Source organism: Euleptes europaea, chromosome 17 (genome assembly GCF_029931775.1).
Source record: "Euleptes europaea isolate rEulEur1 chromosome 17, rEulEur1.hap1, whole genome shotgun sequence".
Classification (NCBI taxonomy): Eukaryota; Metazoa; Chordata; class Lepidosauria; order Squamata; family Sphaerodactylidae; genus Euleptes; species Euleptes europaea.
The window spans coordinates 20,232,977-20,257,565 of NC_079328.1; the positions used below are offsets into that span (position 1 = coordinate 20,232,977).

Genomic DNA, 24,589 nt, shown 5'->3' on the forward strand with positions numbered 1-24,589 from the left:
AGTAATGTACTGCATATATTCTAAGTTTCTATAAAATGTCTGTTTTTCTGACCCCACTCCAAAGTCCCGCCCCTTGGGAATTTATTTTCCAGTGGCTCCAAAATATCTGGAAACGTTATCTCCATGGATTGGTTGATAAATTGAAGACTTTCCAACAAAGTAATCTGTTAACATTTTTTAAATATATAAACTATTTCAAAAACATGGATCAGAACAAGGAGTCTTGAGAGGTGGTGGGCTCTCCTTCTTTGGAGGTTTTTAAGCAGAGGCTAGATGACCATCCAACAGCAATGCTGATTCTATGAATTTAGGCAGATTGTGAGAGGGAGGACAGGATTACATCAATGCTTGGCTCTCGTGGCCCTTCCTTAAATGCCCAGGGTAATGCCAATCACTACTTTGGGGTCAGGGAGCAGTTTTCCTCCAGGCCAGATTGGCCAGGGATCCTGGAGGTTTTTTTGTTTTTTTTGGCCATCTTCTGGACATGGCAATTTCCCTCCTCTTAAGCTTGCCCTTTTACACTTGATATATACTCAGAGGTATTCAGCTTCTGTACATGGAGTGCCCATTTAAATGGCCAGTTGCCAAACACAGGTCTCTCTGCCATCAATTTGTATAATTCTTTAACAAAAATCTGCACCAAAATTACAAAACTTAGTTCTTCTTATATTTTACCTATTTTGCTATGTCATAAATGTATTGTTGTATATTGCTTCTGTTTTTGTTTACTAATTTTTTTAAAAATGTATAATTCTTTAAAGAAGCCAGTTAAGCTAGTAATCATTTTATGGGAGTATTTGTTTAAAAGCTTTTCCAAAGTATATTTTAATCCCCCCCAAAAAAAATATTATTAGGGACGAGCACCAACAGTTGCTGCTAGGGAAGCAGCCCTAGAGAATGAGATCCATTAATATAAAAAGTCTTTCTGATTAATTGGCTTTTCAGTTGTCTTATGGATTTACAGTAATTTGTGTTTGTATCACTATGCCTTTTCAAGAACCTTAATGGCTAAGAGTGTGAGATACAAATGTTTAAAATAAGTCATTGTAAAATAAACTCTGCTCTTTTTCCTAATCAATAATAAGCATGGTGTAGTGGTTAAGGGCAGCAGACTATAATCTGGAGAGCTGGGTTTGAGTCATAGAATCAGAGTTGGAAGGTACCACCAGAGTCATCTAGTCCAACCCCTTGCACAATGCAGGAAATTCACAACTACCCCCCACACACCCAGTGCCCCCTATTCCATGCCCAGAAGGTGGCCAAGATTCCCCCTTCTCATAAACTGCCTAAGGTCATAGAATCAGCATTGCTGACAGATGGCCATCTAGCCTCTGTTTAAAAATCTCTAGGGAAAGAGCCCTTACCATCTCCCAAGGAAGCCTGTTCCACTGAGGAACCACTCTAACTGTTAAAAAATTCTTCCTAATGTCTCGATGGAAACTGTTTTGATTTAATTTTAACCCACTCCTCCATTGTACCTGCTGTCATTGTACCTGCTGTTTGCATAGTACTTGGGATGTGTGCTATTATGCCTCCTCAGTAAGCTTTTCCGCTGAAAAAGGAGCATCCGAAATGTCTGCTGTACCGGACCAGCGTCTGGGCAATTTGCACACATCATTCTCTGATTCGAGTTTTCAAACATCATTGTGCAATAAGAATATTAATGTTTACTATACAGCACTACAGTTTTTTGGACTAACTGCTTTTTTGGGATTGTGGTTTACAGCATTTTGGACTGCTGGACTGGTTGCATATTTATTTTCTGTTATTCTGTGTTTATTGTTTCTACAGTTATAGTGTATTTAAACTGTATCAAACTGTGGTTCGATATTGCTTGTGTATTCTTTTGAACTGTGTTAGTTAGCAGCAATTTGTACGCTAGCTTTTGCACAATTTTTACTTTCTGCAGATGTTGTGGTATTTCTAGTGCCTTGTTACGTGCAACCTGATCCTGTTATCAGCAGTTTACTATTGGCAGTTCAGTCCTTTTTAGTAAATATGCACAAGACACCGACTTTTTGTGTTATCATTAAATTTAGCCATACTCGCTGTGATTTATATTTCTAACATTTCTACTGATTGGCAGGTTTGTGTTCATCAAAACATTGTCTATCCCATTGGGAAGACCTGGGAGGAAGGCTGCACAGAATGTACCTGCACAGACATGGAAGATGCTGTTACGGGACTTCGAATCACAGAATGTCTTAGGAAAGACTGCGACACAAATTGTCCACCGGTATGTAAGGGTCCTAGGTCAAGATCAGTTCAATTGTCATGTGTTTGTCATTGGCTGTCTCTAAAAATTTGCCATCAGGGATGATTACTACAGCCCCACAGCATTTCCTACAAAAGGAAACAGGAAAAGGCTTTTGCTTGGCAGGTGGGTCACTGACCCTTATTTATAGCTCCCAGATAAGCCTAGGAGTGCTGGGGACTTAGATGTGAACATAACCTCCAGGCAAACTTACCTTGATCAAACTCCCTCAGTTAGGGGAGTGCACCATATTGGACCCGATTTTTTTTTGGAAAAGCCCAAAAAGGCCAAATACCCATAGTGGTAAATGGATTTATCTGGCTTTTTTGTTTCTATTAAAATCTATGGGGAATTTTTTCAGGGCTTGGGGGGGGGGGCTGTTTTTCAAGGTAGAGGCCCCAAATTTGCAGCATAGCTGTAGGTGACTCTCTTTAGAAGAACCTCCAAATTTGATGAAGTGTGGGTCAAGGTTCTAATCTTATGGGCCCCCAAGGGTGTGCCCCATCTATTCAATGGAGTTTTAAATTTTAAAAAATCCCCTTGTTCGCTTACATGGGCCATGGGAAAGCTGAAAGGCTGGGGAAAGGCCAAACTTTTTCCAGCTTTTGGTTTTCTGCCTTCATCCAGATTGCTGTTTTTTTTTCCAGTTCGGTATATCCGAATACACACCTGTACCCTCAATTACACACAAGGCAAGCTCCTGACTGGACCATCTCTATGTTCCCTTTTGAAGTTTTTCTCAAGTGTAGTTCTGTGCACAGCCTAACCTACCTCCCAGGATGGCTGTGAGGATAAAACAGAGGAGAGGAGAATGATGTAAGCTTCTTTGGGTGTCTCCAGGGGAGAAAGGTGGGATATAAATAAAATAAATAAAACTTGAGGTTGCTTTTGCCCAGTTTTTTTTAAAAAAACAATGTATCTCATTTACCAGCGAAGAATCGGCATTGCCACGGGGTTCGTGGCTCTTCAGGTCATTAAATTGACTGACTTTTGAAAAGTGGTGACAGATGGGTGGAGGAAGGGGAGCGGTGGCAGCGGGAAAGTATAATTGTGTGAGAAAATTGTAATTATGCAAATTAGATGCATCTGAACAACTCAAGGAACTGTCAGCTTCTTGCTCAGAACCAGATTTGAGCCAGAGTGGTGACAGACTGGATTTAAACAGCTGAGCCAAGAACCTACTTTCTCAATCTTTTTTTTCTTTGCTCTGCCCTGATTCTTCCTAAACCCTGCCTGATTGGCTTGCTTGTTCCATTTAGATTACTTCAGTCTGACCCTCATAGGCCATTCACATCCTGGCTTGATCTGTGATAGACTGATCTATTATTACATCCTTAGCCGGCAAAGATACAGGCCTTATCAATAAAACCAACTACATGTTAAAATAATCTCTTTGTAACAGTACAGATAAAAATTTATCATCTAAAATTAACCTTATTAACATTAGTGACCTTTTCCGGACAGATTTTAATTACTACTGAACAATATTTGGCTACCTGTGAGCGGCTTTGGGAGTCTCCCTCCCCTAAGAGGAATTTCATTTTCTCTAGGCTTGACCTGTGGAAAATCAGTGCTGTCAACTTAAGGATAACTTTTAAAATGGAATTATAATTCAGGTTGTATATAGGCAAAGCAAACAAAAACTTTTCTGTCTGAAATAGATTGCTACCTTCTAGAAGTTAGAAAGCAAACAAAAAAAATATCACCTTTCTTTGAAGTAAGCATCACCCTCCCACACACACTAATCTTCCACCAGTAGATGTGTTCATTTTCTGTAAAACTGCCCATGAAATACTCCATGATGGAACTTTAGGTTGGAACCACACTGAATTAAATAGGAAACTCTGAGGAAGGTCTTGCGGGGGGGGGGGGGGTCTGCAGTGGGAATGGGGGTTTGAACACACGAAGCTGCCTTATACTGAATCAGACCCTCGGTCCATCAAAGTCAGTATTGTCTACTCAGACCAGTAGCGGCACTCTAGGGTCTCAAGTGGAGGTCTTTCACATCATCTACTTGCCTAGTCCCTTTAACTGCAGATGCCGGGCATTGAACCTGGGACCTTCTGCATGCCAAGCAGATGCTCTGCCACTGAGCCACAGCCCCTCCCCATGGTTGGTGGATATTGCCAGGTTGGTTAAAACCTTTCCAAACTGCTTATTGTTAGGCAGTATCGAATGCCTTTTACTACCTTCTGGCTCTGAAATGATAAAGAAATATCATGGCGTACTTAGAGATTCTAACTACTCCTCATTCTTCATGTGGGTTTCAACAATAAGCCAGCTGGGTTGATTGGATCTCATGTGTCTGTACTGCTAATGGTGGCACCTTTCCCCAATGCAAGAAGCAATCCTTGTATCAGGGAAAGCATCTTGTGCCAGCAGCCAGAGAAAGGCGCCATTCCTTATAGAACAGATAGGTGGGATCCAACCCCCTGTTTTCTCTCAGTTCCAGGTGTGCTGTACATGCAGTATGTGTGGGGACTCAAGCTCTGGCTTGGTTGGGTGTGGGAAACTTGCCTTTATAATCTGCTTTCAGCCTAAGCCTTTTTCCATGGTTTCATTCCCCTTCAGACCACTGTGCGGAAGAACAAATAGACTCGCATATTTTTCTCAGTTGTGTAATAAAACAAATTTGTTAATGCACTGTAAACCAATGCTATATTGAAGGCTAACAGCCAGGTTATAAAATCTGACACGTCTTGCTTGACTAATATTAATAAACCAATTTTAGGTCTGGCTTCTGTTGTTGTCTACGAGGCCAATTGCCAACTACAATTGGGTGTGCGTTCCAGACCCCCGTCTGCGTGTGTTCTAGCAAGCAGTTAAAAAAAAGGTTAAAATGTGACACCAAGAAAGGTCCTTCAGAGGCAATTTTGGATGGAGCCTTTCTGCCAGCTGAATTTAATAACGGGCTTACTTACAATGTCCACTCGTTTTGGCACACAGTTAAGCTGTTTTTATGCTACAGCAAGGTTTTGAACAGTTTGGTATTTAATTTTTTTTAAATGTTGCATTATGTTTTTATGTTATGAGCCCTGTGGCGCAGAGTGGTAAGCTGCAGTACTGCAGTCCAAGCTCTGCTCACGACCTGAGTTCGATCCTGACGGAAGTCGGTTTCAGATAGCCGGCTCAAGGTTGACTCAGCCTTCCATCCTTCCAAGATCAGTCAAATGAGTACCCAGCTTGCTGGGAGTAAGGGGAAGATGACTGGGGAAGGCACTGGCAAACCACCCCGCAAACAAAGTCTGCCTAGAAAACGTTGGGATGTGATGTCACCCCATGGGTCAGGAATGACCCGGTGCTTGCATAGGGGACCTTTACCTTTAGAGGTGGCATCGAATTTTTACAAAATCAATCCATCAATCCCTTCTAGCAGTTTTTTATTTTTTATTTATTTAGAAAAAGTATATGTCCATTGCTGTGTTATCCTTTATAACCATATCTGTATCATGCAATAATAATGGCTCCAACACCTATGAAAAAATTAACAAACCATATTGTGATTATGAACTATTTTACTCCCAAGTCTCTATTTTTTTACCAAAACTTGGGCCAAGGCTTAAATTATCTTTTAAAACCCTAAGATGGCTGAAAATGCAGGGCAAGAAGTCTAGAAATCCAGATATGTGCCCAGATGTTATTATTTGGTTCTTTGGTACTTTCTTTTCACTGGATATTCCAAAGAATAGTGTAGAAATCCCTTCCAGTAGAAGGAATGCTTTTTTCCTAATTATAGATGACAATCCAGTATTAAAACTATTTGGTTGGATCCAAACTAAAAATGTTTTAAATCAAACAAACAGGCAATTTCTGCAGATCCCCCCCTTTCCTCTGCAGACTGCCCCTCGTGTCATGTTTCAGAGTCCCCTATTTCCCAGGAGAAGTATTTCATAGGGATTGATGGGCTGTAGTGGGAGGGAAGACATAGGAGAAGAAGAAGAGTTGGTTTTTATATGCCAACTTTCTCTACCACTTAAGGGAGAATCAAACCGGCTTACAATCACCTTCCCTTCCCCTTCCCACAACAGACACCTTGTGAGGTAGGTGGGGCTGAGAGAGTGTGACTAGCCCAAGGTCACCCAGCTGGCTTCGTGTGTAGGATTGGGGAAACAAATCCAGTTCACCAGATTAGCCTCTGCCGCTCATGTGGAGGAGTGGGGAATCAATCCTGGTTCTCCAGATCAGAGTCCAAGCCACCACTCTTAACCACTACACCATGCTGGCTCTCATCCAGAGCTTCGTCCTCTGGTGGGAAATTTAGTCTGAACCCACTGTTCATCATTAAACTTGCAATGTTAAAATGTGAGGCTTTGTGAGTAGGGGTGTGGAAAAAAAATCAGGAAAATTTGGATTTGGGTATATTGAACCAAACATGTTTTGGTATTCCTGAATTTTCCTAAATACCTGTACTGGCATAGGGTTTTTCTTTTTCGGGAATCCTGAAAAAATTCAGATCTGTTATAGCCTATGAAGAATCTTTTCGGGGCTCTAGGGGGCTGTTTTGTAGGGTGGAGGCACCAAATTTGCAGCATAGCTGCTGGTGACTCTCTTTACACAAACCTTCAAGTTTGGTAAAGATAGGGTCAGGGGTGCCGATCAGTTTTATGGGCCCCCATTTTCCCTCCATTTGGAGCCCATCACATTGGCTCCCCTGACCCAATCTTTACCAAACTTGGGGGTTCATGTAAAGGGAATCAGCAGCAACTATGCTGCAATTTTGGTGCCTCTGTCTTAAAAAACAGCCCCTCCAGAGCCTCTGAAAGATTCACCATAATTTGTAATGGAGAAGAAGGGAAGGGGGATTTAAACTTTAAAGTGCTTGGTACAAATGTGCTGAAGCGGTTTTTCTTCCCTTTAAAAGAGGTTGTAGCCGGCAATCCTGAAACGATCCGGAAAAAGGCCGATTTTTTCCAGCTTTTCCAAGATCTGGATTTGCTAGCTACTGTTAAAAGGTGCAATTTTTTTTCAGTTTGGCTTTGCCGAATGCACACCTTTATTTGTGAATGCTTTATAATAAAAAAATTACTAAATTACTTCAAGCTAAATCTTAAATGTATTTTTTTTGTGAAACATTCCCTTGCTTTATCTAACAGAGCACAGGGATTGTGGATTGTGTTCTTCAGAGTCAAACGTATTCCACCACCTGTGGACTTCTTGTAATACTGCTTTTCTATTTCCTTCTGCTGGCAGCTCCTCAAATTTTGTTCTTGAGTATCATCAGCAGACCCCCAAGAACAGCATTGGGAACCAAAGTTGGGGAGGGCAGAGTCTGTAGCCAGAGAGGAAATCAGCAGAAATAGTTGATGCCTCTTCTGCATATGGAAATGCCATTCCATCGAAGGAACTGTCTGGCTGGCTATAAGCCCAGAATTTTTGTAACATCACCTATGCCTTAGGTTCACATGAGAGAGCCAACATTTCATGGGAGAAAAGCCTCAGCAATGGGCTGGTTTGTACGTAGCATTTGTAGTGGGGACCTGCATATAAGCCAATCCTCCTCGGTAAGGGTGGAATCCTAAAGGGAACTTTCTTCCACCAGCTCTCTCTGCAAGCAGCGGAGGCTGGAGAAGGTAGAGATCCTTCCACAGCTCAACCCCCCCCCCCATTGCTACTGTGGACATCCTCCTTCCTGAAAGCTCTGAGCAGATTTAAATAGCCCTTCTAGGACAACTAAATCTAGGTGTGATAAGCATGGAATTCGCCACAAAGCAGTCATCTGATAATTTCACCGCACACCCAGGTAGCATCACAGCCACCACTACCACAAAAAAATCTTAAGACTTGGGTAATGGGGGCTGAGTGGCCCAAACACCAGTGTATTTTTGGAGCAACCAGCCCCCCACTTTGTAATGCACTTCTCCTGTTGTTAATAGTACTTGTAGTAATGGTCCTCTGATGGAAAAGGGAAACAGTGGCTTCATCTTTCTTTTCTTTGGCAGTCAACATGGACTGCACTAGACAAAATCTTAGACGGGGCGAATACGCATGGTCGCTTTAGCCTCCTTTATTCCCTGTTTCAGCCAGCCAGGATCGAACACATGCATTTTTGCCGAACGTGCATTCGATCCTGGCTGAATCCTGACTGAAACAGGGAATAAAGGAGGCTAAAGCGAAAATAGTGAAGATTTGAAACGACTACTGCTGAAAGTTAAAAGAGAAAGTGCCAAAGCAGGACTACAGCTGAACATCAAGAAAACAAAAGTCATGACTACAGGAGACTTACACAACTTTAAGGATGACAATGAGGAAATTGAAATTGTTGAAGACTTTCTATTCCTTGGCTCCACCATCAACCAAAAAGGAGACTGCAGCCAAGAAATCAGAAGGAGATTGAGACTGGGAAGGGCACCCATGAAGGACCTAGAAAAGATTTTGAAGTGTAAGGATGTGTCACCGGCCACCAAGACTAGATTAATTCATGCCATCATATTCCCTATTACTATGTATGGGTGTGAAAGCTGGACAGTGAAGAAAGCTGATAGGAAGAAAATAGATTCCTTTGAAATGTGGTGTTGGAGGAGAGGGTTACGGATTCCGTGGACTGCCAAAAAAACAAATCAGTGGGTTATAGATTAAATCAAGCCTGAACTGACCCTAGAAGCTCAAATGACTAAACTGAGGCTGTCATATTTTGGTCACGTCATGAGACGACAAGAGTCACTGGAAAAGACAGTCATGCTAGGAAAAGTTGAGGGCAGCAGGAAAAGAGGAAGACCCAACAAGAGATGGATTGACTCAATAAAGGAAGCCACAGTCTTCAATTTGCAAGATCTGAGCAAGGCTGTCAAAGATAGGACATTTTGGAGGACTTTCATTGTTGACAGCACTTAACACACACAAAGCGACCATGCGTTTTCACCCAGGGTCTCTTGATAGTCTCTTAGCAATTCTCTTGCTCTTGAGGATACCATCTGTTGTAGCCCAGGCCTGGGACTTTTCTGTTGCTGCCCCACTGCTATGGATCAACCTCCCGAAACAGGAGGGACAGGCATCTGCCCTCGGGGCCTTCTGGTAAGGCTGTAAGCTGTAATTATTTACATGAGCTTATGGGGGAACTTGAGTGCGCTCTGGATGATCTGTTTTTATGATCTATCTCTTTTTAATGTGTCTTAATTGTTGTAACAGGTTATATTTTTTGCTTCTATTGTTACTTGCCTTGGGTCATGACTGTGTGGGGCGAAAGGCAGGGCATTTGGATGCTCTAAAGAAACAAATAAATTCTGCAGGCTACTTTACTAACTGTAAACTACTCATGATTCAGTACTGATTGCCTAACCTTTCGTGCTGCAGTTGCTGGGTCAGCCACTAGGAGGAGTAATGGCTACACTTTAATGTCTCCTGGAGATTCTTCCACATGATTTTTACATGAATGTGTCCAAATCAAATCACTGTTATAACAGAAAGTGATAACTTCAAAGTCCTGCACAAGGACAAACCTTTTATCTGTCAACATGGCTTTAATTCCTGCTTCCTGGGCGTTGTGAACCTAGGTGCATAATATAGCAGCTGCTAATGCAGTTTTCAACAACACACATTTTTGATCATCCCCAGTTAACTACTTAAATGTAAATTAATCATTACATTAATAGTAATTAATAGTAATTATTAAATTAGTAAACTGAATTAAATTAATGATTAGGCTAGTGTTTTGCTCAGTAAAGCTAGAGAGCTCACACCACGTGTGTTGGGACATGATATATTAACAGCAGAGAGAGACTGGCCATGAAAACTATAAATTTAATCTCCAGTATTTCAGACTGACAGTTTGCTTTGAAGCAGCAACGTTTGTCTTTCCCCAGATGTTCAGTCTGAGTGTAAAAGGACTTGCCATTAGAAGTAATAAAGATCAAAAGGACATGGATTTTAAGGAGGACTAGTGTTTGAAGGGAAGGAGAGTATTTAATTCTTGCAGAAAGGATTTGTGTAAAAAGTATTAGCTGGACATTGTCAGAAGACATTTATTTATTCACACCACGTTTTTCTCCCCAATGGGGACCCGAAACACATGGGGCCAGTGTGGTATAGTGGTTAGAGTGTCAGACAAGGATCTGAGAAATGCATGTTTGAATACCCACTCTGCCATGGAGAGCCAGTGTGGTGTCGTGGTTAAGAGCGGAGGACTCCAGTCTGGAGAACCGGGTTTGACTCCCCACTCCTTCACATGAGTGGCGGACTCTAATCTGGTGAACCGGGTTGGTTTCCCCACTCCTTCACATGAAGCCTGCTGGATGACCTTGGGCTAGTCACAGTTCTATTGGAACTCTCTCAGCCCCACCTACCTCTGTGTTGTGGAGAGAGGAAGGGTAGTTGATTGTAAGCAAGTTTGAGACTCCTTAAAGGTAGAGAAAATTGGGGTATTAAAACCAACTCTTCTTCTTCCTCCTCCTCAGAGACCTTGGGTCAGTCACTTTTTCTCAGTCCACCCTCTCTCAGAGAGTAGTTGTTGAGGATGAAATGGAGGAGAGGAGAATGATTTAACCCCTTTGTTGTCCCCGTTGGACAACAAAGGGGTTAAATCATTAAAGCAATAGAGATGCCCCTCTCTATTGCTCTTGGGGAGAGGCTGTGGCTCAGTGGTAGAGCATCTGCTTGGCATGCAGAAGGTCCCAGGTTCAATCCCAGGCATCTCCAGTTAAAGGGACTAGGCAAGCAGGTGATGGGAAAGACCTCTGCCTGAGACCCTGGAGAGCTGCTGCCGGTCTGAGTAGACAATACTGACTTTGATGGACCAAGGGTCTGATTCGGTATAAGGCAGCTTCATGTGTGTTCATGTGAGAAAGCCAGGGTATAAATGAAATTAAATAAACAAACACAGAAACCTTCTGAAGTCCAGACTCTTGTATCCATTGTATTTCTAGTACTGCATTAATTTCACATACCTTTTCTCTATCGGCCATGCGCCAGCCATAGATATTAGCCCTGTATGGCAGAGGGGCAACTGCAGGAGCCATAGTTTGTCTGAGGTCCCCCTTCTCAAGTTCATGACTGTCATGAGACTTGAACCAAAGTTGCCCTGGCTCAAACTCTTGATAAAGACTCTATAACTGTTTTTTTAAAAAAATGTATAAAATGTTTAAGCAGCGATGAGTTAAACCAAAATAATAACCATGCAAAAAGAGCCATACAGACAGCAGCCATGTAAATCAAGAGCGCTTGCCTTATAATTTGAGGTAAGCTATACGGTGGCCTGGTAGATCTCCTCATAGACTCAACTCCATACTGGGGAGATCACCACCACCACAGAAAGCTGAAACCCGGGTCTCACTTAAAAGAGCGTGGAAGAGAACCTCAGTAGGCCATCTAAGAACTATGGAGAAATCTTCTGCCTCCCCCAGGTCTTTCAGGGTCCAGGGTCAATACAGGTCTATGTTAACTAATACATTCTACTGTTTAATACACTTACATTTTATACTGCCTTTATAAATGTTAACAATGCTTTCCTGTAAACATTTTCAAGTTTGTTGCTGCTGGTCTATAATGATGATTTATTATTTTCATAGTGTTATTGTTGTTTTGTATTTGCAGTCATCAGTTGTTGGCTTGGTGGGTTACAGATGTCTTAAAGAAATCTGTGGGCTTTAGTGTGTGTGTGTGTGTGTGTGTGTGCGCACATGCACCTGTATGCGCTCTCTCTCTCATCTGTCACATACATATAAAGGTCCACAAATTTCTTTATAGCCAGAATTTGTACTAGCCACCGAGCGGCCTCCTCCCTTAAGAGATCAGACAGCATCGTGAGAGATTTATACCCAAGACAATGCACATCTGATAAAGGAGAAAAAAATATAGCTGCGCTTCTCAGGAATGCAAATAATGTGTCAAATACTAGATTCCAGCAGGAATTCTGCATACATCAATTTGGAGACCCTTAATCTTTCTAGCCTTTGCAAAATTGATTAGGTTCCGGCTCATATCTTTTTTTTTTTTTTTTTTTTTTTGCTGTTACCCTTATCCCAGGGACATCAATATGATAACAAAGAAGGTGCATGCTGTGGGAAATGCCTCAAGACAATGTGTGATGAAGTGGCACTTTGGTCTCGGGGTGATGAAGACGTTCGTTGGCACCCAGTAAGTTGCATTTTCATCAAGCTTACCATGTGGTGTCAGGTTTTCCTTCTTATACAAGAGGCTTCCCCCTGCCCCCTGGGCATTTTTTTTTTTTTTTTTTAAAAAAAATGAACCTAAATAAACAGGAGCCTTGCGGCACTTTAAAGAATAACACGATTTTATTCTAACTGAAGCTTTTATGGCCTAGAGCCCACTTCTTCAGATGCATGTAGTGGGTCCTCATGGGGCAGACACATGCAATATGAAGTTATGAAGAAACACATTATAAACATAAAGGTTAAAGGGCAGTGAAATGCAGAAAGCACAATCACAATGTAATTATATGAAATTCAAAAGCAGTCAAGAAAAGTACAGAAACCATTCACAATAGGGGTAATTTCTCTTTAGTTTTTCTAAATGCCTGTTAAAAGGCTAAGCAGTTCCAGGTTTTACTGAAATAGTCAAAACCTATTGACTCCAAAAGCCGCTTCAGTTTCACATTTTACATGTGGTTTTTAAATTGTTATCCACCATAGGTTTTGGAATGGGGAAAGCCAGACATTTGAATACATTAATCAATAGTGATAAGCAATGGCTTCCTACAAAAAAGTGTTTTATTTTTAAAATGCTTTTGCTGATCATGGGCCTAATCCAGCCAGAATTAAACCATTTTAAGTCCCTTTGACTTCAGTGGGAGGGCATTAAATGAACATTTTGACTCTTGTATTGAAACCAGTAGAACTTATAAAAGGCTTAACTTTGGCTGGGTTGTGCCCCAAAGTCTGACTGTAGAGTATCATTCTGTTCCCTCCCGCTTCAGTTTACATTGTTCTTATTCTTGAGAATTCAGCACACTTCAATAGTGATGATTTTGCTCCTGTTTTTCTGGGAGAAACCACTTTAAAACGAGCAGCTGCGTGCTTTTCAGTGCTGATGTTTCAATCCGAAATGTAATTTGATTTAATGGGGTGGTTAACAAGCTTGCATAGCTCTTAACATACTGAGCGCCAAAAATGTTCACAGTCCTTTATACCAGCTTAGATAGCTGGTAGAAAGTCGTAATACAAATACTTAATTTTGTTCTTTTTGTATCCTCAGTTTTACTGGTGGCCAAGTGTTACTGGTACCCACAAGACTTTTGGGGATGTTTGGAAATTGATTACACAATTTTGGGGAGATTTGGAAATGTATTACACACTTAGGGTTGCCAACTGCCAGGTAGTAGCAGGAGATCTCCTGCTAGTTCAACTGATCTCCAGCCGATAGAGATCAGATCACCTGGAGAAAAATGGCCACTTTGGCAATTGAACTCTATGGCACTGAAGCCCCTCCCCAAACCCCGCCCTCCTCAGGCTCCACCCCAAAAATCTCCCGTTGGTTGAGAGGAGGGACCTGGTAACCCTATACACACTCCCAAAATACGAAAAACGGTCCTGGTTGTAATTAGGACCAGATTGATGGATGTGTTTTACTGCATTTCTGTCAGAGGGCTTAGCTGCACTACTTTTCATCTGGCTAATAGAGACTTGGTTAAAATTCAGCGGGTTGGAGGTTCATCCGTGCCTAACACCTGCTGTTTTAAGAGCTCCAGACTGAGGGGATGTTCGGCAGATCTGGCATCTGCCCCTCGCGTGATTTGTTTGTGATGTTCACCTACTCTTGCTTGCTGCTCCGGGAAGAATTTCCGGTTGCTTTGCAGCAGGGGGCAAGGAAAGGAAGGAAGTTTTTTCCTCCCCTCCCTGGCAGCTAAGGAGCGGCAAAAATGACCACCATGATGCTTTCCTGTGCCTCTAAAGAAAGGAGTAGTGTCTCTTCCTCATGATCTTCCTGGCGTCTTCTCTTCATAGGTTGGTTCAGAGTGGCAATCCCCCTCAAACCCATGCGTCGTCAGGGAGTGCGTCCGCGTGAATGAGGAAGTCTTCGTTCAGGACAAGAATGTCTCCTGTGTGCAGATGGAGCCCCCCAGTTGCTCCCTGGGAACAGAGCTACGCTGTGACAGAAAGACAGGCTGCTGCCCCTCCTGCCGTTGTGGTAAACATGTAGAACGAGTCCAACAAAACCTGGGGGACGACTTTTCTGTGCTGGCATCTGATTTCTAGTTTTCGTGAATAGTTTGTGGGAAAGCGCCTTAAATTGGAAACTCTTGGCATGGCTCAGAGAAGAGGCTCCACAGTTTGTCCCCAGCTTTCTTTCATGTGATGACCAGACTACGCTCAAGGCTGCCGTGGTGGTGGTGGGTGGGGGGACAAATTCTGGATGCCCAGGTCATCTTTTGGACCCGTGGAACTGGACAAGTTGTGGGCTTTGCTTTCACAGGGTGGTTTATTAGAGCCAGCGTGGTGTAGTGGTTAAGAGCAGTGGTTTGGAGTGGTGGACTCTAATCTGGAGAACCAAGTTGGATTCCCCACTCATCCAATGAAGCCAGCTGGGTGACCTTTGGCTAGTCACAGCTCTCTTGGCTAGTCACAGCTCTCTTAGAGCTCTCTCAGCCCCACCTACCTCACAGGGTGTCTGTTGTGGGGAAGGGAAGGTGATTGTAAGCCGGTTTAATTCTTCCTTAAGTGGAAAGTTGGTATATAAAACTAACCTTTCTTTCTTTCTTTCTTTCTTTCTTTCTTTCTTTCTTTCTTTCTTTCTTTCTTTCTTTCTTTCTTTCTTTCTTTCTTTCTTTCTTTCTTTCTACCTTTCTACCTTTCTACCTTTCTACCTTTCTTTCTTCCTTCCTTCCTTTCTTTCTTTCTTTCTTTCTTCCTTTCTTTCTTCCTTTCTTTCTTCCTTTCTTCCTTTCTTCCTTCCTTCCTTCCTTCCTTCCTTCCTTCCTTCCTTCCTTCCTTCCTTCCTTCCTTCCTTCCTTCCTTCCTTCCTTTATATCCCATTCCTCCCCAGCTACGCCAGGCTCGGGGAGGCTCACATTGCACAAATTAAAAAATACATTTCCAGTTAAAAATTCTCTACGTCTTAAAATTTCTAATGGTGCCCTTCATCCTTCCAGCGGCAGGTGCCAGCCAAGTGGCAGGTACCAGCCGAGGGATAAATACAGTCTCAGCAGGGAGGGATCAAGGTTAGAGTAGGCATGACTGATAATATAATTAGGAAGGCAGGATAGGAAAGAGGAGGAAGGAAAGCGGAGGGGAGGGAGGGGAGAGAAGCCAGCTAAGATGGGAACTGTTGGGTTGGGTCTGAATGGGCCCCCAGAAGAAGTCTTTGTAGGGGTCCCTAAGTGGTTCTCAGCAGTCCTAGCTATCCTGATGCCACCATCTTTGTAGTGATTCTAATAGCACCTACATTTTCTCTTACAGATCCTGTGAATGGCTGTGTTTTCAATGGCACCATTATTGGGGTAAGATCAGCTCATCAGCTGTTTTAATGATCTTCTGGTTGGGAAAAGGGGACCCAGTTAAATTTTTAAAATCAATTTTGAATGCATCTGTTTGGAAATAAGTACACTTCTGATCTCTAACAGAGAGTCTTAAGCTTGTGAACAAAAAAAATATGACAATTTGAAGGAACCATAAAAACACAGTATCAGTGAGCTTGTGCGAAGTTTTAGGACAGAACTCTTTTTTAAAAAGCTTTTTTTTTTTGCTCTGAGAGTTCTTTCAGAAAGCTTCTATAGTTCAAATTAATCTATAGTTACTTCTTCATATTCAAGAACTGAAACAGAAATATTTTTAATGTTCAAGCTTGTCAAAGTAGATAGACATCTTCAGTTCCATCATGGTCTGATCCTGTAGGGTTCTTCTTCTGTCCTTATTACTATTGTTATTGCAAGATATTAAAGAGCAGCTTGCTGTATTGAATACTTTTGTGTAATGTTCTCTTTCCTGGTTCAAGTTTATCCTTCAATATTTTCTTGTAAATGCTTCTTATCCATGTTTGTGTTACATTTAACATTCCTCCAGATTTCTTTTCTATTTGTGTGTGTGAGAGAGAAAGCGCCAGCATGGTATAGTGGTTAAGGTGTTGGACTAAGATCTGGGAAACCCAGGTTAGAATCCCCACTCTGCTGTGGAAGCTTGCTGGGTGACCTTGGGCCGGTCACACACTCTCAGCCTCGACCCTGGCAAATATTTGGATCGGAGACCTCCAAGGAATACCAGGGTTGTGATGCTGAGGCACGCAATGGCAAACCACCTCTGAATGTCCATTGCCTTGAAAACCCCACCAGAGGTCGCCATAAATCAGCTGCGACTTGTTGGCTATATATATATATATATATATATATATATATATATATATATATATATATATATATATATATATATATATATATATATATGTGTGTGTGTGTGTGTGTGTGTGTGTGTGTGTGCGCGTGCGCATATGTATGTGTGTGTGTATATGCATGTACATACACACACACACACACACCAGCTGTGACTTGTTGGCTGTATGTATGTATGTATATATATATATATGTATGTGTGTGTGTGTGTATAAAGTGCCGTCAAGTCGCAGCCGACTTATGGCGACCCCTTTTGGGGTTTTCATGGCAAGAGACTAACAGAAGTGGTTTGCCAGTGCCTTCCTCTGCACAGCAACCCTGGTATTCCTTGGTGGTCTCCCATCCAAATACTAACCAGGGCTGACCCTGCTTAGCATCTGAGATCTGATGAGATCAGGCTAGCCTGGGCCATCCAGGTCAGGGCATGTATGTATATAGTACTCTCCAAATACATATTTTTGCAATTGTGTCTTTGCCCCAGTTGAAATATGCATTTCTGTTTCACCAGATTTCTTTTTTGATTCAAGGAAAATCCTCTCATCTTCTTTCCTCACCTCTGCTTCCTGGCCCTGTTAACTTATTCATTGAACAGTTCCACGTTTGGAGTCTCCTATGGCAACTGTATTCCTGTGGCCACTTATTTTTTTTTTCCTTAATCCCTTTACATTTCCATTTTGTATCCAGTTACTGGCTTTATCCTCCCATACTTTGGTTTGACGGCATTCATTCTGCTGCTCGGAGCTGTGCTGTAGACTTCTAACCAGGTGGCTTGACTTACCAACTGGAATTCCCTTGTAACCGTCATCTGGTTTCCCAGGCTTTTACTGAGCGGAGCGTTCAAGGGAGAGGCAGGCACTCGTTGGCCTGATACTTTTATGGGTTGCATTGGCTGACATTGTGTTAGCAGATGTTGATAGGGCCTTGTAAGGGGTCTCAGTTCAGCATTTCATAGGTGTATTTGACTAGCATTTTTTTTTTAAAAGTCAATTCATTATATATTTACCAAGCCCTCCATAGTAATCTGCTTGTTAATGGAGCTTTACTGTCCAGGACTGGTCTGTGTAGAAATAATGTAAACTTTTGATCCAGATGGGAACTTTCCCAAACATGTGGGGTATTACCGGTATCTGGGTGTTTGATTCTGGCCTGCTGCTAAGGCACACTGTCCAGATTTCCTTTTCTAAACAAATGCTTCCAACTTAAAGAATGGCAAACCATTGGATTCAATACTGCAAACATTATTCCGAGCCAACAAGGATTTAGGCATTTAGATTTTCTGTGGAAACCTGGGACTACTGAACTAGGAAAGGGATTGCTATAGTACAACATATTACAATGTCTCTGTAGAAATCAATAAATCCCATCTATGTGATTTCCCCCTCTTCAGCATTATGCATTTTTGTGAAGGGAATCAGTATCTCAGAAGACCAGCAAAGCTTTTAAAAAATTTTTAGTAACTGATATGCCCCTTTCCATGTTTGCAAAATCCCACAACTGGAAAGAGAAAAAGAGACAGGTAGAGGCTGAAGGGAAAAAGGAGAAGAGAAAGATAGTCAAAGAAGGGGGAGAAGGGGAAGAAGAATGCAGGAAGGGAAAATTGAGACCCAGGGGGAGAAGGGAAAAGACAGAAAACTGCACTGTATATTGAGTGGGAGATTCATGATGGGATTTCACTTTTTCTGAAAAGCGCTGGGGATGGGGGCATAACTGAATCGAAGCAGCAGTGCTGAGAAAGTAGGCATGGCTGCCAGAGTACTTGTCCTGTCTTACTGTCCCTCATCTCCGGAGGGCATTTATGTTAGCCCGTTTTAATGTTCTCTCTTCTGCTATTCTGTATGGGAGATACAAGAAAATTCCATACTCTGCCAGGGTGTGTAAATGTGCCCTGGGGGAGATTGAAAGCATTGACCATAGGCTCTTGTATTGTCCATTTTATTGTGAAATTTGTGCGGTCCTTTTAGATCTCTTTCTCTCAAATCATGTAGATCAAGCTGATGATAGTAAGATCAAATTTGTTGTTATCCCCCCGAGATTTTGAGACTATTGAATCTGTGGCTAAATATTTTGATGAAATTGTAAAGAGGCGGAGGTTAAATGATGTTTAGAGGGTTGGTTTTATTTGATCGATGGTATGCCAATAAAGGTATTGAAATTTGGGTTTGGAAGTAGGCATGGGAAACAAGAGTTTATTTCTCTCTGTTGCGCATGCAAACCCTCCCATGCTGCTATTTGCACTGCTAGATGAAGAATACATATCCCTGTACTTTGCATACCCCAAAGAGTGTCCGGCTGTCCTCGACCATGTCTGGTGGAATAGTCTCCTTAAGGAGTTCCACAGGGCTTCCCTGACAGAGCTATTCCACCAGGCCTGTGGTATAGGACAGATACAGTATTCCATCAGTGCTAGACACCCTACCCCCCATCTATATCTTATTCTGATTATTATGTGTTGTGGGGACCACACTGCTCACAGGCCCTGCGAAAGCATATATACTACAAAGGAGCACCATCTTATATACTTATACATCGGTTACTGGTTTTATCTATTGATGATGTTTACGGGGCTGGGTTTTTATTTATTATAGGGATTGTTTTAATGTGATATTATGCAGCTTGTTATATGTATTGTATGATTTTGTTATAAATCGCCCTGCTTTGCCGGGGAGAGCAAAATATAAGAATGAATAATAATTAAATAAATAATTTCAACCATGGGTCTTGCAGCTGTGGTGGGTGGGGGTGACTGTGATTTAGATGGTGGTGGTGGGGAGATCCCCAGAGAAAATTCCCCTTCCTACTGCACCACTGCTTGGATCTAATTGATCCACCAGCTGCTTTTAAGTAAAAATGTTCAAATATTTGATCCTGATAATGTGTAGGTTGGCGGGGGGAGAGAGAAAAGAGAATTACCGGGGTGGGGGTGGGGACAGCAGGACAAACTTTGAAAATCTTTTTTTCTATTCATTTAAGGCCAAATCTACATGTTAAATGCAAGCGTGTGTTTCAGTAGCCCTAAAGCCTGCTTTGAATTCTTTTCCGTTTTAAAACAAGCTACTGAACAACCATGGAACCCTGTAGCGCAGAGTGTTAAGCTGCAGTACTGCAGTCAAAAGCTCTGCTCACGACTTGAGTTCGATCCCAACAGAAGTTGGTTTCAGGTAGCTGGCTCAAGGTCGACTCAGCCTTCCATCCTTCCGAGGTCGGTGAAATGAGTACCCAGCTTGCTGGGGGTAAAGGGAAGATGACTGGGGAAGGCACTGGCAAACCACCCCGCAAATAAAGTCTGCCTTGGAAACGTCAGGATGTGACGTCACCCCATGGGTCAGGAATGACCCGGTGCTTGCACAGGGGACCTTTACCTTTTTTTCCTGAACAACCATTGTACACTTTTCTATATAATGGGGTCATCCTATCCCTATCATATCTCTATCCTGCCATGCATTCATTCATTCATTAAAATATTTATCCCCCACCTTTCCTTTTGGCTCCAGTTTGAAGCCTTCCACCAAGCTAAGGGTACCTTCTCCAAATTAAGTGAGTCTTCCGCTGTAGGGAGCACCACTTAAGATTCAGGAAGGCTTCTTAGGATGGAGGAAGACTACTTGGAGGATGATTGGATCCACCACAGTGTGTCATTTTGATAGAGGACAACCCCTGAAAAGTTGATCCTCCTGTGATTCAAGTCTGGTTAGATGGGTTATGGGCTTAGAGAGATTGAAGGCTTCCAGTATGCCCTGACCTTGATAGCCCTAGGCTAGCCTGATCTCATTAAAGTTCAGAAGCTAAGCAGGGTCAGCCTTGGTTAGAATTTGGATGGGCGACCTCCAAGGACTACCAGGGTCATGATGAGGAGGCAGGCAATGGCAAACCACCTACAAATGTCTCTTGCCTTGAAAACCCTACAGTGTTGCCATAAGTCAGCTGTGACTGAACAGCACGTAAAACACACAAACACAACCTGTTGTTTATTTGGTTATTTAGATTTTTATCCCACCCTCAATCCTTGGCCAAGGCTGGGCTCAGGGCAGCTATCATAATACTTAATAAATAAAATGCAGTAAAATACACTAAAATACACTATTTGTAGATAGGGTCACCATAAGTCAGAAGCTACTTGATGGCCCTTAACACGCACACACAGTTCTAGCAGGGAAACAGCACTTTTTAAAAGAAACAGGCACTAAAGCTGTGTTCATAATTTTTACTTGGTAGACTGGAGAGAATTCAGTTAAAGTTTCACATTAGCACTGTTTGGGATAGGAATGACCGTGCAGCCCTTTAACATCTGAGTATTCATTTTGCCTTTTGGCTGCTCGATAACATCAGCATTTCATTTCTCAGCCGTTACATCATAATCTTTTTTGCTCGACCTGCGAAAGATGGATAAGGGCCTCAAATAAAATTAAATATGAGCTCCAATCAAATTAAATAGGGAAGCGTTTGCGCCTGGCTTGTCCAGGAAAAGCAAGTTGGAGGCTGTACAGTTTAATTTTGTTCATCTGGTGTAGAATGGCCCATTTTAGATGTTTTTGATGAGTAACAGCTATCACTCAGAATTGCAAACTTGTTCTGATCTTCCAGCCAGGAAAACACATGTTACTGGATCAGTGCACCAACTGTACGTGCAACCTACAAAGGGGACTGTATTTGAAATACAAATTGACATGTGAAAAAACTACCTGTGAACCTTGCCCCAAGGTAAGAGAGAATGTTATGGCCTTCAAGTCCTACTGGCTTTTGATTGTCTGGGATCGGTTCCAAACTGTGGTGTGCGTAGTAGTTTGTGCTCACACTTCTGTTGGAAGACACGTATTTGTCTTCATAAACTTTGCCAAAAGTCATGGAGACATGCAATATGTGTCTCATATCAATAGGAGCCAATCATATGTCACCTATTATGCGATGTCTTGGATTGTATGAATAGTTTCTGTACCAGCTCTAGATATAAAGTGTTTTGCTGTAAATAATATAAATTCACACAGTCTTCAAAGAGTATTAAATGGCAATAATGCTGTCTTTTTTTGTTTGGTTGATCATAAATCAATCTGGGTCTTCCTACATGTTGCATGGCAGCAAACCCAAATTTGTATCTACAGGTTCAACAGAAAAGTGTAGCAAACCTTGGCCCTATCTGATAAATGTGATTCTAAGCACGGACTTATTTTTTGCACACCACAAACCTGATGTTTGCAGGAGATTCAATATGGTGTAGTGGTTAAGGTGTTGGACTGGGACCTGGGAAACCCAGGTTCAAATCCCTATTCATACCATGAAGCTTGCTGGGTGACTTAGAGCCAATCACACACTTTCAGCCCTGAGTCCTGACCCTAGCTAGTGTTTGGATGGGAGACCTCCAACAAATACCAGGGTCATGAGGCGGAGGCAAGCCATGGCAAATCACCTCCAAATGTCTCTTGCCTTGAAAACCCCACCGAGGTTGCCATAAATCAGATGTGACTTGATGGCAAACAAACAAACAAACCCAAGCCATTAACGTACACTTTAAAAAATTAGCTGCAAACATAAAGATATAATTTGGGATGGTCAGTATCAGATCATGAGCATTGCACATAGAAAGCCACAGGTTCAATCTCCAGCATTTCCAGTTAAAGGATCTCAGGCAGGGTGAGGGTGGGAAAGATTTGCCTCTGATACTTTGGAGAGCCACTGCCAGTTAGATCAGGACCTGTGCCAACTCTGGGTAGGGAAATTCCAGGAGATTTGGGGGCATAGTTTAGGGAGGGGAGAGAGCTCAGCCAGGATGGCATGCCACTGAGTCCACCCTCCAAAGCAGCCATTTTCTCTAGGGAAACTGATCTCTGTAGTCCAGAAATCAGTTGTTATTCTAGGAGAACTCCATGCCCCACCTGGCAGTTGGCAACTCTATCTGACTTGGTATATGGTAGCTTCCCATATTGTCCTCAGATACATTGCTTTTTAATCCCCTCCAGAAATACTTAGATTTTTTTTGTGGCTAGCCAAACTGAAATATAATCTAATGATCATAAAGAAGACAGACTTCTTTTGGATAAGTTCACATCACAACACTGGAAACACTAAACCGTTGTCCCCACCCCCAGCCCCTTTTAACATTCTGGCTGCTTCATTCTGCCTCAGTAGAAGTTTCCAACCCATTTTCAAAGACAACCCCACATAGAGTGTGTAACATTAGACTGACGTGACCGTTCTCAAGGCCTGTGTGGCAAAGGCCTCCAAATCGACCTTTTCTAGGAATGGTTACAGCTGCTCAACCAGCCTAGGCTGGCCAAAAATGTCTGAAAGCATGGGGAAAACAATGGACCTCTGTGGCACCTGTTAGGCTGAAGCCAATGGATGGAACAGCAATCTACCAGCCACCACCTTCTGGGACCACCATGCTGGATAAGATTGAAGCTTATACAAAACAATCACCGTTAGATGGCCCAGAAGATACCACAGTTTATGGCACTGAAATCCCCAGAGAGGTCCAAAAGCACCAACAGAGAGGCACTCCCTTGTCAGCTGCCTGGTGAAGGCAGGACAACAAAGTCAGCCCGAAAGGGATCTTGATAATCCCGAAATCCCTGGAGCTGCACTACCACTTCTTTCCTGAGCACTTTGCCCAGGAAGGGTAATCTTGACATTGGGTAGAAATTGTGTTTGGCCCTTGGTTGCCTAGGGAGAAAGGCCTAATAAAGGCCTCCCACAAGGTCTTTGGAAAGACTCCCCTTGTAAAGATGCATATAGAATCCTAGAATCATAGAGTTGGAAGGGACCGCCATGGTCATCTAGTCCAACCCCCTACACAATGCAGGAAATTCACAACTACCTGCCCCCTCTCACCCCCAGTGACCCCCTACTCCATGCCCAGAAGGCATATATTATGTGCCTTCTCCAGTTGCTCTTCCCCACCCATTTCTTCTACTTTGGTACCTTTGAGAAAGGTACCAAAGAAGGATCTTGGCTTTGTACTGAAGCAGATCTATGTGGGATCATGCCCAAACCACAGAGTACATGGGTCCAATATAAAATGGGTACGGAAAAGTCCAGTGTCTAGGCCTCCTCCATTTTCAGTGTTCATCCTTCCACTACCTCAATTGCATATGATCTCCATGTTGCTTAGTTGACATTACAGTATGTTACTTAATGCAAAAAACAAAACAAAAAACCCAACCCTACGCTTGCTTCTGTTTAAAAAAATAGTAAAACTTCCTGGCAATCTATCAGCAGCCCCAAAACAAACATCTTTACAGTTATTAGTAACAATAATTGCAAGCCAATTCTGCCATTATTTTTCTCAATTTACAGCATGCATACCATCCTTGTTTCACTTTACATATGCTAGAAATAAGGCCATTATTTACTTAAAAGTTATATTTCTTATGGAGCTCTAAATGTTCATGCTTGGTGGGCTATCCAAATTCAGCATCATTTGTAACCTGGTAACTGAGGGATTAAGGATGTTCAGATGAGATGTCTTAACCCCAGCATCAGCATCTCCAAAGACAGATGCCCCGTTGGCCTGAGCACGTCTCATAAGATTCTCTTTAACAACGTGCATACCACTTTACAGATGTTATGCTTGCAAGACCACCACGCTAAAACATACTAAATTGCATACTAGGATAATGTGGTTGTACCTCTATGTATAAACTTATTTTCTATGTTAGTTCTAAGGTTTCAGAGTAATGGTTGATTTTCTTTCAATGCAGAATTACAGAATGGAAACGGTCCCTGGCTCCTGCTGTGGTAAATGCTTGCCAACGGTATGCGCGATACGGTTGAGGGATAGGACCATGCAATATTTGAAGGTCAGCTGATTTCATACATCTGTCTCTGAATTGATGCACTTCTTCTACCACCAATTTAGCATTCTTTCAGTGTCAATGTCAGATTCTTTCAATTCTTTCATTCAAAGGGCTAGCTTTGAAGAGGTTTCTATTTTTTTATGCTGCAGAAGCATCCAATTGCACACTTTTGCAACTAAATCACCCCGAACTCGCCGAATTCGGCTCGTCGTTTTCCCGCCTTTTAAAAATTCGGTTACATCCGAAGTAGAAACTGCCGAATCGGGGGAAATTCGG

The 24,589-nt window shown here is 42.4% G+C and overlaps 1 protein-coding gene across 1 annotated transcript in view; it reads left to right on the forward strand.

Annotated features, from left to right (window-relative positions):
• The window catches only part of VWF (von Willebrand factor), a 196,636-nt gene that overhangs the window by 159,987 nt on the left and 12,060 nt on the right, over positions 1-24,589 (forward strand). Inside the window, exons 43-48 of the mRNA XM_056862312.1 lie at positions 2,087-2,236; positions 12,212-12,322; positions 14,149-14,332; positions 15,601-15,641; positions 21,108-21,224; positions 24,218-24,316. Coding sequence (XP_056718290.1) covers positions 2,087-2,236; positions 12,212-12,322; positions 14,149-14,332; positions 15,601-15,641; positions 21,108-21,224; positions 24,218-24,316 — 702 coding nt within the window. The remainder of the gene's footprint in view (positions 1-2,086; positions 2,237-12,211; positions 12,323-14,148; positions 14,333-15,600; positions 15,642-21,107; positions 21,225-24,217; positions 24,317-24,589) is intronic.